Source organism: Peromyscus eremicus, chromosome 5 (genome assembly GCF_949786415.1).
Source record: "Peromyscus eremicus chromosome 5, PerEre_H2_v1, whole genome shotgun sequence".
In the NCBI taxonomy this organism is placed as follows: domain Eukaryota; kingdom Metazoa; phylum Chordata; class Mammalia; order Rodentia; family Cricetidae; genus Peromyscus; species Peromyscus eremicus.
This window is the reverse complement of record NC_081420.1, coordinates 50,901,461-50,920,772: the sequence shown is the minus strand read 5'-3', so window position 1 is coordinate 50,920,772 and position 19,312 is coordinate 50,901,461. Positions and strand designations below refer to the sequence as shown.

Below are 19,312 nucleotides of genomic sequence, written 5' to 3'. Positions count from 1 at the left end.
ATTCGGTATCAGCCATGCAGAAGAGGCATTGATACACCAGAGGTGATGACCAAAGGGAAAAGAACACACGAGAGGTAGGAGAAAAAAGGAGACAACATTGTAGGGTGTCCGAGAGAAGACACTTGCAAAAGTGGATGACAGGCACTCCTCAGTCTCAGGAAGGGCTGGACAGTGTGTGACAGACCCAACCATTTCCTCTATCTCCTTTCCACAGATGGCAGAAAGTAACGCCTGGACAAAAACATTGGAATATTCAAGGTCATATGCTAGTCTGTTGTAGATCCATGCTTTTAAACTTCAAACTTAGTACTCAATCTACGGCTCAGGCCGTCTTCTTATCATTTTTCCCTTCTAAAAGTAGCCATTAAAAAAAAAAAATCAGTCCTCAAGGATCCAGAACATTGGAAGTTTTAACAAGTAGGCTAAGCTGTATTTCAGAAGGCTTTTTCCCCACCTTGAGTCTTCCAAGCCTTGGGGTTGAGATGGCCCCCAGGCTAAACATAAGACTGTCCCACCAGCGCGCTCACGAAGTGGCCGCTGGAGGCCCCGCCCCCCGGGCGCGCGCCGCCGTGGCACGTCCGCGCGCTCCCGCCTCTCCGCGCGCGCCCTCCTGCTGCCCGGTGCGCGCGCAGCGGCGCTCGCTCCCGCCGGGGCAGGGCGGCCGCGGAGCAGCAAGAGAGCCCTGTGGCCGTGACCGCGGGCGGGCCCGTGATCCGGAGCCGGCCGAACGGGGCCGGAGCCCGCGGCTTGGGGGAGGCGCGCGGAGAGAGCCGGGCGCGAGGCCGCCGCCAGGGTCGGGGCCGCGCTGAGGAGGCTGAGGAGGCGCTGAGGAGACTGACGAGGCACTGAGGAGTCGCTGAGGAGACGCTGAGGGGGCTGACGAGGCGCTGAGGAGACTGAGGAGGCGCTGAGGAGACTGACGAGGCTGAGGAGGCGCTGAGGAGGCTGAGGAGAAAAATCCCCGCGCGCCCGCCCGCCGCCGCCCGGCCTCCCGCGCCCGCCCGCCGCCGCCGCCTCCTCGGTGCGGTTCCTCCAGGTTCGAGCGGCGGCCGCTGAGGAGCCCTCCGCCGGCGAACAAAGAGGAGGCCGGCAGGGCGGGGGCGTCTGCGGCGAGCATGGCGGACCGCAGCCTGGAAGGCATGGCTCTGCCGCTGGAGGTGAGGGCCCGGCTGGCCGAGCTGGAGCTGGAGCTGTCGGAAGGTAACAGCAGCCCCCCCTCCCCTCTCAGCCCCAAGCCCGGGCCGGGTCGGACACCTCTTCACTGTCGCGCGCTCGGGGCCCCCCGCGGGCCGGGCCGCGCTGTCACCCCGGGGAGGACGCGCGCGGGGACTGGGGGCGGCGGGGCCCTGGCCCTGGCCTCGAGAGGTGGCCCCGGGGCGGGTGCAAGTGTGTGCGTGTGCTTGTGTGCGCGCGTGCTTGCTTGTGGTGTGTGTGTGTGTGTGTGTGTGTGTGTGCGCGCGCGTGTGCGTGCCGCGGCCCCCGCCCTCCAGGCTCAGCTGGCGCGGTGCAGCGGCGATGCCCCCTGCGCGCTGCGGTTGGGCCCGGGGCGCCGGGCTAGGAAGCAAGATAGAGCAACCTTTGGGGCTGCTGGGGAATGGCCTTGGTGGGGATGTGCGCTCTGCTCTAAGGGAGAGGCGCCGCGTCCTTGATGCAGCAGCTGCACCAGCAGCAGCAGCAGCAGCAGCAGCTGCACCAGCAGCAGCAGCAGCGGTGCGCTGCCACCACGTTCCGTGCTTGGGGACGGCCCCCCGAATGGCCTGATTTTAATGCGAAACTTGTCAGTGGACTTCGGGATTGGATCTCTCCGAGGTTGCAGGCACACGGTCCTGTCAGCGGGAGGAAGATAGTAGTACTATTGTTCGGGCGTGTTGTGTGATGGGCAGGTTGAGTGAGAGCCGTAAAACCTCCCCCCTCAGGCCAGGTTGGATGCCTCTTTCCCATCGCGTCGGAAAGAGATACTGAGAATTTGCGGCTGCTCTGCTACGGTGATTTCATGGAGTGTTATATACGGTTTCGTCTTTGCTCTTCATGGTGAACATCATGTGCTCAATGGTCATACGTTTCAGCTCGGGTTTTATAAGCTTTTTTTTTTTTTCTTTTCCCACTAAAGTTCCAAAATGTGTTTAATAATAAATATTTAGCAGCCATCCCACTCATTCTGAGAAGGCTACAATGTAATGGTGTGGAGATAGGCTGTCTCCTCTTGAATTAGTATTTGGAGCAGTTTAGAATGGTGAACTTTTTTTTTTTTTCTTGTAACGGTTTGTGAGGGCCAGCAGCCAGAACGTAAATTCATTCGTGCCAATTTTCATCATCGGGGAGGAGCTGATGTTGACTTTGTGTTTTCCCTTTTAACACTTTAAGGGTGGAGAAGGAAAGAAACGTGGTAGCTGTGGTGTTGCTTGTGTTATCAGAGTCTCATAGACTGGACATTTTCTTCTATTTCAAATTTGGGACTCTAAGGTGTTTTGGGGGCCAGTCGTGGGAAACTCCAATGGAAGGAAAAAGATAATGTGTCCCAGACTCTGTGCTTCCTTGTCTCTCTTCTGACCAGCTAGAGATGATGTTGAGAGCATCACTCTTTCCTGAGAGGGTCCACAGGCAGAAAATACAGGGCTGGATTCAAAAGGGAACAGTCTTTAGATTTAACCTGGCAGATGAAGTGTGCAGTGTGGATAGACAGTTTAACCCTATAAAGTAGCCATAAGGAAACATGCATGAGTTTTGTCAACCTTCAGATAGATTCTCTTCCTCAGTTTACCAGCTCTAGTTTCTGTTCCGCACCTGTTGTATTCATGTTCTGACTCAAAGCAAGCCCTTCTGCTAGGCCTGCAATACATTAATGTGATGGGTCTGTGCCCATCCATACTTGAAAAGTGAGAAACCATCTCAACTCATCAACATTGAGCCCTTTCTGCAGGATCCCCTTCTCCCTGCCTACCAGGAAGTCGATTCACATTTACTCTCAAAGTCTCAGATAGTGCCTGGGAACACATATCCTGCTCTCCCCTTGTTGAGAGTATCTGTTTTTTGTTTGTTTGTTTGTTTTTTGTTTTTTTCCAGTGACAGAAGTCACGTGTTATCATCATTCACTCTGGAAGAGTGATTGTTAACTTCTGGTTGCCTAGAGAAGTATGAGATGTAATTAGCTTAACACCTTATGAACACCTTGTGTCTGTATAGAACTTAAAGGATTTTATGAGTATCTTGGTAAATAGGTGTGCTCAGAGGGGTGTGTATGTATATTGGCATTTTCTATATAACTTGTGTTGAGACCTGACCTAAACTTTTAAAAATTAAAAAAAAAAAATCAAAGCCTTGTGTCACTTTGTTCAGCCTCTGCCATTCCCTGGAACCTGCTCACGCTCCTCATCCCCAACCCCATCTATCAGCTGCCCCATCTTTAACTTTATTATAAAGTGTGGCTTTGTCTTTGTTGAATTTTTGGATTTGTGATTTACAAAAGTCATTTTAAATTTCATGTCTTGTAACCAAAAAGGAGTGTTTACCTGGAAGAGATGAATAAACTTGTTTTCTAGTATTGCTATTTTGGGTCTGTACCATCTACTGGGTGCTGAAATATATGCTCTTTTTATTTGAATGGGTTGTTATTTGTTTGATAAAGTGTTATGCATTGATATGTTGGTTGCAGATTTTTTTGTTTTAACTTTCCTGCTTTGTTGTGTCTTCTATTTTTCTAGCCTGTCACTGCCCAGTGCTTCCTTCACTGAAAGCAGCTAGATTTTGCTTACTGTTGTAGAACCTTTTCAGAAAAACCCAAGAGGTTTTTGCAGGAGTTGTAGTGTGCAGCCTCTCGTAGTGTGCAGCCTCTCATATTGATTCAGACAGCCTTGGGCCTACATGTGTGGAGACATTCAGTGTGGGGCTAGGGATCCTGATCCTGGTTCTGTTCAGACGCTTGGATTTGAACATGAGCTGGGGAAGAAGTCATGTCAGAGCTTGCACCTGTAGTATGCCAGGTGGCCTTTCTCACACTCATAATTCTTAGATTATTTTTCTTCCTTTAAAAAAAACAACAACCAAAAAAGCCCTTCTATTCTTGCCTTTTGGAATCATACTTTTTTTTTCTTTTTGGCTTTAAAGGACCAAGACATAATTTCATTAATATGTGATTAAACATTATTTGACTTAAGGAAAAAAGTTTATACACGACCGCCAAGCAAATTAGAGGAGGAAACAGAAAACATGGTGTAGAAACAGACTTATGTTTTATTAAAGAAAAAAAGTCATTCCTTGACAGCCTTATGGCTAAAATCAAGTGTAAAAAAAAATCCAATTTAGTTACTGACTGATATGTTAGTAGGTTTCGTAGGTTTCTTTGTTAACCAGTCACTTGTTTCCTAGACTATGCCCGTACTTCATTGGGCTTAGAAGAGCTGTAGAAGTGCCTTCCTACTCTTTCTTTTATCTTGTTTTGATATAGGGTCTCCTGTAGTCCAGGCTGGACTTGAATTCCCTATGTAACCAAGGAGGACTTGGAATTTCTGATCTTCCTGTTTCTGCCTCCCCAGTGCTGAGATTACATGCATGTACCACCATGCTCAGTTTATATGGTTTTGAAGATGGAACCTGGGGTTTCAAGCTTGTTAGGCAAGTGCCCTACCTACTGACCTACATCCCCAGCCCATATTTTACTTGTTTGTTTTTTTATGATGAGATGGCATTTCACTGTGTTGCTCTAGCTGGTTGGTCTTGCATGGTTTTAGCCATTCTCCTGCCTCAGTGTCCCCAGTAGTTAGGATTGTAGGTGTGCACTACTATGCCTGGTTAGGGTTGACTTCTTATTTTTACAAAATTCAAGAAAACTGCCTTAAGATGTAGCTTGTAAGGGTTATCTAGCTTTTGTAGAAGGGGAGGTTTTTTTCTTTTTTAGATTTATTTATTATACATACAGTGTCTGTCTGCATGTGTCCTTGCAGGCCAGAAGAGGGCACCAGATCTCATTACAGGTGGTTGTGAGCCACCATGTGGTTGCTGGGAATTGAACTGAGGAACTCTGGAAGAGCAGTCAGTGCTCTTAACCACTGAGCCATCTCTCCAGCCCCAAGAAGGGGAAGTCTTTAAATATATATATATATATATATATATATATATATATATATATATATATATGTTGTCCTTAAACTTTGTTGCTTTAAGATTGTTAGCATGTCACATCCCTAATATCTTTGTAATTTCCTCTAGTGGGAGTTGCTTAGTTTATACTCTGCTTTATTAATTATCACACCAGATTACTACAGCTATTACTTATGCTCCAAAATAGAGTCCTATTCAGCACTTTTTCAGTACATGACAGTGCTCCAGGAAAGTGGTGAAAAGTCTGCTTGAATGTCAGGTCTTTCTGTACTGGCCAAACAATCAATACTGTTTTGTTTCTAATCTACTCAAGTAGGGCCCATGCAACTTGTCCATTGCTGTCACCAAAGAGCTGACTCTTTCTAAAGGTTTGGGAGTGGCACTGTTCCATTGGAATAACATGGCAGATATCTCATTCTAGGGCCAGATTCTGCCCCCTGCCCTTCTCCCTAGTCCCCCAGCCTTGCTTAGGTGTTGTATTGCTACAGAATAAGGAAGATACATTTCTGCACAGCTTCTGTGTTATGGCCACTCTTGGGAGTCTGGAAGGGAGACTTCTGGCATCTTTAATACCATCCAGACTTTGTGTACCTTCTTTCATTCGAAAGAAACAAAACAGTTTCTGCAGGAAAACAAGTGTGTAGAAGCATGTTTTCTTCCAGGGTCATTCTTGTCTCTGTCTGTCTGCTTGTCCACACATACACACATGAACATGTGACATAAAAGCAGAAGGAGGACTGTTTGCAGGGAGAGAAGTGATATCAATGAGGGGGATAGAAGGGACATAGTGAGCATGGGTGGTGAATGAAAGCAGGGTATAATGGATATATATGTGTGAAAATCTCATATAACTTACTGTTTTGTACACTTGAAATGAGTAAGAAACAAAGATGTTGATAGCATTGCTGTTAGTGTAGGATTTTAAATGGGTGGACTTGAGTTTTAAGAATTCTTCACAGTTGGATTTGGATGTTCTTTCCTTAAAGAATAATTCTAGATGTCAGATTTAGCTAGGGAGCTTAACACACACACACACACACACACACACACACACACACACACACACAAGATTGTTTCAGGTACTAGTAAGATATTTGCAGTGCCATGGTCACACTCCTTAGATCTGACTTTGTGAGGTGAAAGCTTAACAGTGTGTCTCTTTTGCTTCAAGTGGGACCCACTAGTTTTATATTCCTCTTATGGTTTGGAGGCTAGATGCTGTTGGATGTTATGAGTCACATTTTGCCTTCTTCTTCCCAGCCTCTTCCAAATGGGTTGTCTCTTTATTTAGAACTGATTTTTTTTAAAGCAATGATTTATGGGATGAGTTGTAGCATTTGTCTGAATTGCAAAGAATGTATTGAATATCTTAGTTTTGATGTCACATATATCAACTGACTCACCTGTTCAAATCCTAGTTATAGTATAAGATCATTTCTAGTTCTTATGAGGGGAAAAAAAACACCTTAAAAAGCAAACTCCTGGTTGCGTGGTTGCAGTTACTAACTTACTTTTGCCCATTGATATTTATTCTGGGAAGGAGGACATCTTTCTTTCTTTCTTTCTTTCTTTCTTTCTTTCTTTCTTTCTTTCCTTCCTTCCTTCCTTCCTTCCTTCCTTCCTTCCTTCTTTCTTTCTTTCTTTCTTTCTTTCTTTCTTTCTTTCTTTCTTTTTCTTTCTTTCTTGCCTCCTCTTCCTCCTCCTCGTCTTCTTCCTTCTTTTTTTATAAGGTAGATAATATATAATATCTTCTGTTTGTTTTGTTTTGTTTTTTCCCCTGTTCCTTTTTCCCTTTATGTATTCTACTTTAGAGGTTATCTGACTTTAATTTTCCTTCTTTTGTGATTTTTTTTTTTTGTGTGTGTGCGTGTGTCATACAAAGGTTACCTCCTGTTGTCAGTGCTCTGTTATTTTTTGCTGTGGGTCAAAATCTTGTCACATCTCAAAAGAAGTAATTGCATCCATTTGTTCCTGATGATGATAAATAGCTCTCTTCAAGAGGAGACTCTAATTGGGAATCCCAGCTGGTGGGGGGTGGTGGTGGCACATCTAGAAGTCAGCATGCCAGAGAAGTGACTATTTAAAGTCAGGCTAGCATATATATCCTGTGCATCCTTTTCCTTTCTTCAGCATCCAGTCGGGGAAGAATGTAGGAAATACTGTGATACTGAGTTGTAAAACTGAGGTGAAATTACGTGTGTGTGTGTGTGTGTGTGTGTGTGTGTGTGTAAGTTTTGCTTCATTATTGTTGGATGTCTGGGTGTTAACATGAGCTCTCCGTGTGTTGTGAACTATGAATTGAGATAGTTCTTTACAGAAGTGTTGTGGATAAGAAGAAAGGGAAGAAGGAAGAAAAGGATGGAGGGAAGCTACCTTGCTAAGTACAGAGGGCTTCTATGATTGATGTGGATTGAGTAGATTTTTTCTTCTGGGTTGATGACTTTAAATCATTTCTTGATTATTAGCTTGGGAAATGGTTTCTTTGAAAATCTTTTCTTCTGAAATGACTGGAGACTATGAGCCTGACCTAAATCAATTCTATTAGTATCAGAGAGGGGAGAGAGAGAGATTCCTTACATATGGCTTCCATGGATCCTTACTTTTTAAAAGACTGAATTCTCTGGTTAGTCTATTATATATTTGTGGCCTTTCTCATTTGAGACATAATAGAACACTAAAATTATAAAATAAACATTTTCTATGTAAACTTACCACTTTTCCTCATTGGAGTTATAAGAGTGTACACTTGTTCAAATTTCAACCTTATGCTACTTTGTTGTTTGATTTTTAGTCATTGGGCTGATATTTTAGTTTAGCTGATCCTTCCTTATTGGTGTTTGGTTGAGTCTTAGCCTTTTTTTTTTTTTTTTTTTTTTTTTTCCCCGAGACACGGTTTCTCTGTGTAGTTTTGTTGCTTGTCCTGGATCTTGCTCTGTAGACCAGGCTGGCCTTGAACTCACAGAGATTCGCTTGGCTCTGCCTCCTGAGTGCTGAGATTAAAGACGTACATTACCACCGCTGGGCTGAGTCTTATCTTTTTGCCATTTCCTTTCCTGTAATATAAATGTAGGTATTTGGTTGATCATTTCACAAGATTTAAAGCTAATCCCAATGGAAGGAGGTGTATCTAGTTTTATGATTGTCAGTTTGGGAGGATGGTGACAACCTAGCCTCTTTCCTGAAAAAAATGTCAAACCATAATGAACATGTAGTTGCTTTTGGGAGCCTTGTGATTCCTTTTATGTTGGCTAGTGTTAAAGAATCAGAGCTGAAAGTGATCAGTAGGTCCTGTTCTTTTTGGGGTCCTGAGCATATTATGGGATGGAATAGGAAGGGAATGTGACCCTTTGTCCTCTAGGACAGTCTCTTCAGCTCCTGCTAACCATTCATGTGTTGATGGGGTGATTCAGGTACAGTTGAAGAATCAGAGCTGCTTTAGTCATACCAGCCTCAGGTTGAACCTGCTGTTAAGGAAGATATATGATTTGGGTTCATGTGCTGACTTCCCATCTAGGTACTTATTTCTGTATAAAAGTAGTCATCCCACTTGTGTGCAGTTTGTAAAACAGGACTGTAGAAACACAGGAGACACATACCCCCCAGCCTTTCTTCAGTTGGTCTATTTAAATCATTCATTCCATGCAGCCTGTTTTCACTCCCAGATCATGGTGGATCTGTTCCTGGCTTCTCCTTGCCTTGTGATGGAACCACATTTGTTGACTGTCACTCCAAGGAAAAATGGGAACATTTATTTTGTGTACTTCTTTTACTCAGTTTCCTTTCTTGCCAAACTAAAATCTTGCTAAGGAAGAATCAGGTAAAAAATAGTGTTTTTTTTTTTTTTTTTGCCATATTAACTTGAAATGAAAATGGAAAAGTAAACGGGGTTACTAAATCTTATTGGGAGACTCAGTATTGAAATTATAGATTCACTGACAAAATGTAGCTTATTAAATCTTGCATAAAAATGTCAAGGAGCTGTGCTTGATGCTACACACCTATAGTCCCAGCTACTCAGGAAGCTGAGAGTTTGAGAACAGCTTGGGTAACATCTCAGAGTAGTAACAATAACAATTGTGATAATAATTATAACCATAATAATGTCAAGATGTCAAGTACATCTAAGAGTGGTTGTAAATGGCCGGGCGGTGGTGGCGCACGCCTTTAATCCCAGCACTTGGGAGGCAGAGCCAGGCGGATCTCTGTGAGTTCGAGGCCAGCCTGGTCTCCAAAGTGAGTTCCAGGAAAGGCGCAAAGCTACACAGAGAAACCCTGTCTCGAAAAACCCAAAAAAAAAAAAAAAAAGAGTGGTTGTAAAGCTGATATTCTCAGAGAAGAGGAACAAGGAGAATCTTTTAGTTGGCCAAATGCTACAGAAGACTAGGTTCACTTAAGAGTCATTTGTATGAAAGATAGGGTTGTGGAGATTTAAACTTTGGCAATCCATTTAATTTTTGGTAATCTTGGATTTCTTTGGACTGTTTTTGAATTTGTAGTGGAGGAGTTTGTGCTAGGACCCTCAGAGTTTTCAGGGCTGAACCTCTGTATCTGCCTGTTGGGAAACCCTTTTCCTTGGCTCTGTTTAGTGCCAGGCTCTGCCAGTTAGTCTCTCTGTCTCAGTTTCCTTTGCTGACTGATGGTGTTAGGGAAAACTAACTTTAGAACTGAAATGAAAAGCTGGGCATGGTAGTGCATACCCCTCATTCCAGTACTCAGAGGATGAAGAGTTCATGGTCAACCTGGGCTACATAAATAGCCCCTTCCCCTAATTAAGAAAAAAAAAAGCAATGAGAATGGGATCAGATGAGGCAGGGTCCCACTCTTACCAGATAAGATCCACTTATATTTCTTTCTTCCACAATGTCACTAGCTTGGGCAGAGTCCTCAAACCTTTTATTCCTGAAAAAAAAAAAAAAATCTTTCTTGAGGTAGTCTCATGAGGTTGCCATTGAACTTACTATGTAGCTGAGGATGACCATGAACTTCTGATCCTCCTGTCTTCACTTCCCAGAGTGCTGGGATTACTGGAATGTGCTTCAATACCATTCTTGATTCATGAAGTTCTGGGGATTGAATTTAGGGCTTTGGGCTTGCTAGGCAAGCACTCTACCAACTAAGCCACATCCCCAGCCACTTAGCTAACAAAAACAAAGAAACAAGGATTTATTTATATGTGTGTGTGCCTACTTGAATATCTAGGTATTTGAAGTACATTCATGTGCAGATGGAGGCCAGAGGATATTGGATCCCTTGGAACTGAAATTACAGGCAGTTGTGACCTGCCTGATGTGGGTAACTGGAAATAGTACCACAGTTTCTGCAAGAGCAGTAAACACTCTTAACCACTGAGCCAACTCTAGTCCTAGCTTGTTTTTTAAAATAGCACTTTATTTAGATGGTTTGAAGTAACTGTGATATTGAAATGGTATTTTAAACACACACACACACACACACACACACACACACACACACTTTAATTTTTAACAGGGTTTTCTGTAGCCAAGGCTGGATTGGAACTGCTGACCTTGCCTGGTTTTTAGGAAATCTTTCTTGATAGATCTTTCTTGGGTGCTTACTTTATACTGGAGCAGTTATCATTTTGCCTCAGTGAAGCTTATATTATTAAACCATTTTTTAAAAGACAATATGTCTTTTTTTAGTAGCCTCTTTTAGTTAGTACTCATTTAAGCAAACTTTGGGGAAAATTTGGGACGGATGTCTTGGTAGAGTCTGTCTTAGTTTCTAATGTACATCTGGGGCCAGCCTTTGCATCTGCACCAGAGGCAATCCCAAAGCCTCTTGAATGTCTGTGGCGCCTTCCCTTCCTCTCCCTGCTCATTGGAGAGCAGAATTCTTTTTTACCTGCCAGGTGGTGGTGGTGTATGTCTTTAATCCCAGCAGACAAAGGTAGGCAGATTTCTGTGAGTTTGAGGCCAGCCTAGTCTACAAAGCAAGTTCCAGGACAGCCAGGGCTACATAGAGAAACACTGTCACAAAACAAAACAATTCTATTTTGCCTTAGGAACTTCATCCTCCCAGACTGGTGGTGTTCACCTATCAGCCTGGAGGAGATAGAGGGAGAGTTGGCATCCCTCTAGTCAGCTCTGTGCTGGGCACTGTAGATGCACGAGTAGTCTGGTCAGCTAGAGACCACATGGGCAGGTGGCATGTGGAGCCTTCAATCAGTTGGTTGAGGCCAGGCAGCTCGGAAGATTGCAGCCTGGAGCCTTATTCTCTTCTAGCTGTTGCTCTGCCATGATATAGGCAGGATCTTGTGATAGTGTGGCTCTGAGCCTCAATCTTCATGTGCTGGACACCTGTGCTTGGTCATGGAGATCTGTTTTGCAGCCTTTGAGTTTTGAGCACTTTTTAGATTTTTGTACATGCTTATTTTTCTTAACCCTCTCTCCAATAAGCTTTTTCTTTTAAAATAAAAACCCAGAGATAGACTTTGAAGTCTACCCTCCCCCACTGTGAATTTAATGGTGTTGCAGAAATCATGGTTTCAATTATGTATAACTACCTATTTAAAAAGAAACAAAGTAATGAGGTGGAATTGCCATTTCAGGGTACTTTATTCTGGATTCTTAAGTGAATGTTTTCAGGCTCTTGAAAACACGTTCTGGTCTTATTTTCCTTAGAGGATATAATGGTTGCTTCAAAGCTGTTGAGATTTAGTAATACATTTAAGGACTTATGCAAGCAAGGGGGAAATTTCATTGAAGGCAAGCCTTTGAAATACACATAGTGTTATCAGCCCTGCAGGGTTGAAACTTTGTTACTTGTTACTTTTTATTCCAATGGTTATGATTTCAGTGCTGTGTCATATAGGGAAATTCTAGAAACACAAGACTTAGTTTTTGCCCAATCAGAAATAGTGCTTTGGGTTATTTTGCTGTTGCTATCAGAATCTAGATTATAATTTTCCCCACATAGTTGCATGCAATTAATGAGGAAAGGAAGTAGAATCTGCTTTTCTTTGGTTGATTGTAAACAATAATATTTTATCTTGATTTCATATAATTAAGGGGCTTGTTAGTATTTTAGATTTTTTTTAACCTCCTATTATTAGGAAGAGAAAGAGCCTAGTGAATTTCTGTACTTTTCCAGTAATAGTTTGAATGTCTTCAACTTCCCTTTTTGTGTGTCATTTTCTATTTCTCTCCCAGTAAACCTCTTTAATTCTGGCCCTGGATTACCCCCCCTCACCCCCCCCCCATGTGTGCACACGTGCGTGCATGCATGCATGCCTGTGTAGGACAGAGGTTGACGTCAGCTGCCTTGCTCTTCATTATATTTATTGAGGAAAGGTCTCTTGCTAAACCCTGGAGCTTGCTGATTCAGCTTGTTTTCCTAGCCAATATGTATCAGGGATATACCCTATCTCTGCCACTGAAGCACTAGAATTTCAAGGCAGCTCCCATGCCCTCTCAGGTTATATGTTTATATGTGGGTGCTGGGGATCTGAACTCTGGCCTTCATGCTTGCTTGGCAAGGTTTGTTTTTTTTTTTCTACCAAACCGTCTTTCCAGCCCTAAGTTGAACATTTTTGGTTCTTCTGAAATGCTTTTCAAGGATATGGGACAGGGTCTAGTTCAGTAGGACAATGCTTGAGGCCCTGGGTTCCCTCTTCAGCACTGATGAAAACAAAACAAAATACAACACAAACCTTTTAACTGGGATGTGGCTATCCTCTTTGTATAGAGAATGAGATAGAACTTCAAATGATTGGAATTTATCACACATGATCTGTGGTTTTCTGAAAACTTTTCAACGGAAGTGTACACTATGAAAGTTCAAAGCAGCTTACCTACAATTAACACCAAAGTTGGGTATCTAGCTTTTGCCTGTGAGGTGGCCTAGGGAGCTCAATGGTCATCCTGGGTATTTGGTAGAGGGCCAAGGCCTTGCAGTGTATTCCAGTCAAGTAGCAAGTCCACGAGAACTTGAGTTCTCCTACTTGGCTGTGATGGGTAGAGGCATATACTTTTTTTTTCTTTCAGCCTCTAGAACCTTATTTAAAATCTAATTCACGGCTAGGGATGTAGTTCAGTTGGTAGAGTGAAGCTATGAGTTAGATTCCTAGTACCACATAAACCAGATATAGTGGTATGTGCCTGTAATTCCAGTACTTGGGAAGTAGAGGCAGGAGGATAAGACGCTCAAGATCAGCCTGAGATACATAAGACCCTGTCTCAATATGTAAGATACAATATTTGTGATCTTAGGGATGGTTGAAGAGTGTCTGATGTGTAATTCTTTAAATATTCTCTATGCTTGAAAATTTTACATGTTTTTCATAGAAGATAGATATAGAAAAATGCAATCCTTTGGGATTAACTCTTCTCTATAGTATAGTTTAAGAATCAGAAGGCTGGATATGACAGAGCATCACCAGGAATCTTGATTTTTTTTGTTGTTGTTGTTAAGAAAATGCTGCTTATTTTTGGCTATGTTGTTTGGAAAAAAATATTCTAAGTGAGTTTACAGGAATCACCTCTTCAGCATCCCTACAGGAAAAGAATGACCTCTACTGAAGTTTTCCTTTATTCTAGCCAGAATGATAATGATCATTTTAAAGCAGCCACCAATCATGATACAATCGATGTTTAGCTGTTTCATGTTGAGTGCTTTGATTTCATGTTAAGTGCCTATTCAGTTTAATAGTGATCCTCAGTTCTTGCAGGGATTGGACCATAGTTAATAGACATGGGGCACAGCTCATTTTTGTTCTTCCTACCCTGAACTACAGTACAAGTAGGAGTAGATGGTGTATAACTGGGGTTTTGGTAGATTGCTTTTGTTTTTAGTAACTTCTGGGCAAAAGTGATCTTGCATCAGTCTCCTGAGTAGCTGGGACTACAGGTAGGTGCTTCTTGCTATTTTGCCTGGTAGCTGGAACTTCTAAATCAGATGTTATTACTTTCTAGTATGAGTTCTTGTCACCACTTACTGGTTATTTACTATGTGCTGAACACCAAATTAACTGTCTTGAATATACTGCTTTCTTTTTTTTTACACTTATATCCACATGTCATGCCTCTTTATGAACAGGAAAATGTGTTCTGAGAGCTGAAGTGATGTTAGTTTAAAGTCGTGTGACTGAGCTTCAGATTAGACTGGGGAGTTTGGCCTCAGCCTTTGCTTAAGCATTCCTGTTACCTCATGTTTGGATTCAGCTTTACCTTTTCCCTGTATGAAGTAGGTCAAGTACATATAAAGGAGGAAACAGAATTACCTTTTATTTTGTTGCTACCCTGGGAATGAAACCAGAACTATGAGCATGCTGGGCCAGCACTTTACCACTGAGCTACATCCAGCCCAAGGCAACAACATGTTTTAAAAGATAAATTTTGGGGCTGGAAAGATGGCTCATCAGTTAAGAGCACTGACTGCTCTTCTAGAGGACTGGGGTTCAATTCCCAGCACCCACTTGACAGCTCACAACTGTCTGTAACTCCAGTTCCGGAGGACCTGACACCCATGGCAAAATACCAATGCACATAAAATAAAAATAAAAGATAAATTTCATAGTATATGTGTTAGTTTTTAGTTTTTATATATTTACTTTCGTATACCCTAAATGGTTTGCTTTTTTCTACAGGTAGAATAGTTAACTCAATTACCAGCCATCTCTTGTACAAAATTCTATGAAGGATATTTTAGGAAAATGCAGTCTCAAAAAGATACTGTACTTCCAAAGCTATAATTTGTTGAATAAAACTATCAAGATTATTGCTTTTTGTTATCCTGTTTTTATTTTTAGTTCTTGAGAGGAAGCTATTTAGAGATTATGTATAATTGTGAAAATGACCAAATCATTAGAGAATCTTGTTAGATTATATATTGTATTACATATAACATGTATCTTTGTTTTTTTAAATGAAAATTATTTAAAACTTTTTTATTAGTTAATTTTGCCTGTGCTTATGATGTGTATGCATGAGTGAATGCCATGATTGTGTGTAGAGGTTAGTGAACAATTTTTGGAGTTAATTCATTTTATTCACCTTTTAAAAAATTACATTTTGTTTATTAATTTTGGTATGTGTGTATGTGCATGTGCTATAGCATGCATGTGGAGGTCAGAGAACAACTTGCAGGAGTCACTTCTCTTTTTCCATCGTGTTGGTCCTGTGGGTTAAATTCAAGCCATCAGACTTAGTGGCAAGTGCCTTTTACCTGCTGAGCTAACTTGCTGTACTTCCTTCAACATTGTTGAGGCAGGGTGTCTCTTGTTTCTGCTTAGCATTTTCCAGGTTAGTCCATGAGCTGCTGGATGATTTTCTTGTTTTTGCTTCCCATTTCATTGTAAGAGTGCTAGGATTATAGATGCATGCCACCCCATGTGGCTTTTTACTTGGGCCCCAGGGATTGAACTCAGCCACTGAGCCATCTTCCAGGTACATAAATGAAAAGTTTTAATCTGAAAAAATGTTAGCAGAAAGGATAACGCCTAAAGTAGCTAAGATTTTTATGTGGTTTATAGTCATCTTGGGATATTGTCTTGAGAAGTTTTCTACAACAGCCATCTTTATTGTGATTCATTTATACCCTGCCATATTCCCTGATTATTTTATTTGTATTAGAATTTTGTATCTATAACTGAGATAGTAATTATATACGTGTGTGTCTGTATTCATAAGCATTTTTCCTATAATACAGGCGGAGGGTAAATGTTAAGTAAAGACATTTCCCCCTTTTTTCATCCAGAACATGTCCATCTCAACATTAATAAAGATGAATATGCTGCTATCGGGAATCCCTTAAGATTGTCCCAGCTATATTGAATAAATAAATTCCAAAACAAGATAGTTCTTTTTATACTGTGTATACATCAGAATTTTCTTGTAGAAAGTAGTGTAAATGCATGCTTCCTGCATATTGGAAATAACATGACAAATTTAAACATAAAACATGAAATATAATTGTCTTTATGTAATTTTTGCATATTTAAGAATCCACCTGTTCCCTAAGCTGTGAAACCATTCAGTTTTGTTTTACATGGTGCCATGGTTGTCAGAATTCAACAAAACAAGATATTGTTAAGTGTTTTAAATCTGAAGCTTCCCTTATCTGCATAATAACTCAGTCTTAAAGATGCAATTTGGCTTTTAGTTGATTATATTAAGTTGATTACAGATGACTGAATCATTATACTACATTGTGAATTAATTTTATTTTTTCTCTTCATACTGTAGAGGGCTTCTAGAATATCTACTGCAGGATCAGATGAAAGTGTTGATGTTGTGACTGCTAACACCTGGTTCCTATGGGAAGATAACTGGAGTTATGTATTTAACTTATTGTTACACATGTGTGCATGTTTGTATATGTACATGCATATATATGTACTTATGTGTATGTTGAGGCCAGAGGTTGATATCAGGTGTTTTCCTTGATTGCTCTCCACCTTAAGTTTTGAGACAGGGTCTCTCACTAACCTGGAGTTCACTGATTTGGCTAGGCTGGTTGGCCAGCAAGCTCCAGGGATCCTCTGTCTCTTATCTCCTTATCACTGGGATTACAGACATGTACTTCCATGCCTGGCTTTTTACATGAGTGCTGTGGATCTAAATTCAGGTACTCTGGCAAACAGTTAACAGTCTGAGCCATCTTTTCAGCCTCTTAATTTCAGTTGTGACTTTACTAATTCTGGCTTCATTCTTGGGTCATCTCTTTCTTTCATGTACTTACACTTCTGTTCCATTTTCTCTTTTGTTATCTTTTTGACATGAGTTCTCAGTTTGTAGTGAGATGTTGCTGTGAATCTTTGGTAATATGTATAGCAGACCTTTTCTTTTAAGCAAGTTACTGTTAAATAAACCTAACTACCATCTAGTTTATGGAATATTTCTGGAAAATTTAATCACTTTTCATGGAGTTTGGCTGATAATTCTCTGACCAGTCAGTTTCTTTCCCAAGTCTTTATGCTGAATCTCATTAAGCCTGTCTCTGGTTGTCTGTAGAACAGTGAAAACACAGTTCTATATGGAAGAAGCCATGTGTTGCCTTATAGGTACTGTCCCCTGGCATCTGAGTGCTGGTTAGTTAGTTCCTACAAGTAATTGCAGATCTTGATCTTTGGGGGTATTGCACTCCAAAATGAGTGTGCAATGTCAAGGTGATTCTAATTATTATTTACTGTGGAGCCCATTTAAAGACAGTTGATTTTGAAGAGCAGTTAAACATTAAGATATGATATCAATTTGCATGTTGGATGAATTTTTTGGAAAAAAAAAGGCAAGTGGCTTTTGTCACATTGTGAAAACTCAGCTTATACTGAGTTTTACTCTTCTCTGTTTTAGACTTAAATTTCAGCAGTTTCCTATAGGAGATATTTGCTTAAAGGGTAATTGTGTTGGTGATAAAATGCTCTCTGGGGATTTATATCAGTGGATTTGCTATATTATTTATTAAATATCAAAAATTTAATAGCTTACTACACCTCCTAGCTCCATGTTGATATGTACTTGGATGGAAGTATGTATGCGTTTGCATGCATGTACATGTATTTACATCTAATTTGTGATCAAATCCATTTCAGAGATTGCCTCTGTCATTTGAGAGCTCTTGAAATATTTCTTTTCTTTAAGCATCCATTTCTTTAGCAGTTTTTAAAATGCAATTGAATATTAGCCACTATGACAGTGGTGGGTGACAGCCCGGTTTACAGTCTAGAAGGAGCTAGAGAAGTAGCACGTGGGAGGTTCAGTACTGATAGAAAAACAGTTGAGTAGGACCTAATGTAAGTGAGTGTGCCGAATGGATTGCCTTGGCAAGGAGTGCTATTGAGTTTAGAGTGAGCAGAGATGTCTGGAGGGCCAAGTGGCGAGGTGCTAAGGAGTTTAGGGCTGTTAGGGGGTAGGGTGCTAGGAGACCAAGCACTAAGGGGGATGAGAGCCAGGTGCTGGGAGCTAGGAGGTGTACTAAGGGGGTCAAGTGCTGAGCACCTGGGTAGTGCAGCTGATAGAGGAGTCACTGGAGAGTTAGCAGTATTGGAGGAGCAGATGCTAAGTGCTTGGGGGTGGGGGTCAGGTTTTAAGGAGATAGCAGGAATGGGCTAAAGCTACTGGGGAATTTGGGGGTCTGTTGAGGGGCTAAAGATGACTCAGTCTGATGCTGACCAGATATATTGGTGTCTGCAGTCTGTGTCTTGTAAGGCAGCCAATATTTTTTCAGCATCCTCCTAGTTCTCACTCAGGCAGGTAGTGGAAGGAGGTTCAAGGTTTAAGGTTGCAAGGTACTACCAAACCTACTAAAAGATGCCATTGGGTCTACATGTGTCTCTTTCTTCTTCTCAAAAGACATGTGCATGATTTGAGTCATTATTTTGTTTTTATATGCATGCTTATCTTGCCTGTTTTCTCCTCAACCCCTACCCCTGCTTCAGCACCTAACCTCCCCAGTACAGTGTGCACCAGGACAGGGTTGCTGTGTGAGAGTTGTATAACTTTCAACATTGATTTTAGGCAGAAAATTTAGCTCTTGGAATAATGGAGTTGAACTTTGAGAGATTGAGTAGCAACACCTACTAGCACTCAGTCTCTTTATAACCCATCCAGCTGGCTGCCCAATGCAGACCCTTCTTCCTTATAAGTGATATGAACCCTGCACGGAGTAAATCATTAATGGAAACTCAGATGACCCCATGCTTCATTGTGATTGTTTTGCATGTGTGTTTTGTTTCATATGTTGTGAGTTATATTGTGAGTTGTGTTGTATATTCTATGTTCGTGCATTGTTTATATGAGTTTGTGTTGTGCTGTGACTGTGTTCTGTGGAATATATTATATGAGTTATATATTTATATCATGTGTTGTATAGTATGTAGATTAGTGTGCTTTGTGTTGTATGAGTTGTGTGTTTCATGTGAGTTGTGGGTGTTAGGTCTTGCATAAGTTTGTGTTGTGTGTTGTCTGGATATGCTGTGCATTTGTGAGAAAGAAAAGAGAGCCCAATATATAAACTAAAACTAAAACTCTTCCAGGAGTCATGCCTTCTAGATCTTTCTGAGCCAGTGAGTCCTGACCAATCAGAAAGCAGCAAGGTTCTTTGTCAACATTCCACCTCAGGAGGTTTTATATAGCTACAGATTGCTCAGGTTCTAACTTCCTTTGTTTGTTTGCTTTGAGACAAGGTCACTTGTCATCCAAGCCAGCATCAAACTTGCTCTGTAGCTGAGAATGACATTTGAACTTCTGATCTTACTGCT

At 41.6% G+C, this 19,312-nt stretch overlaps 1 protein-coding gene across 4 annotated transcripts in view; it reads left to right on the top strand.

Annotated features, from left to right (window-relative positions):
* Positions 1-1,022: 1,022 nt before the first annotated feature.
* Dip2c (disco interacting protein 2 homolog C) overlaps positions 1,023-19,312 on the top strand; it is a 430,083-nt gene continuing 411,793 nt past the window's right edge. For all 4 annotated transcript variants that reach the window (XM_059263427.1, XM_059263426.1, XM_059263425.1 and 1 more), the window contains exon 1: positions 1,023-1,200. In XM_059263427.1, the coding sequence (XP_059119410.1) occupies positions 1,116-1,200 (85 nt within the window). In that variant the 5' untranslated portion in view covers positions 1,023-1,115. The remainder of the gene's footprint in view (positions 1,201-19,312) is intronic.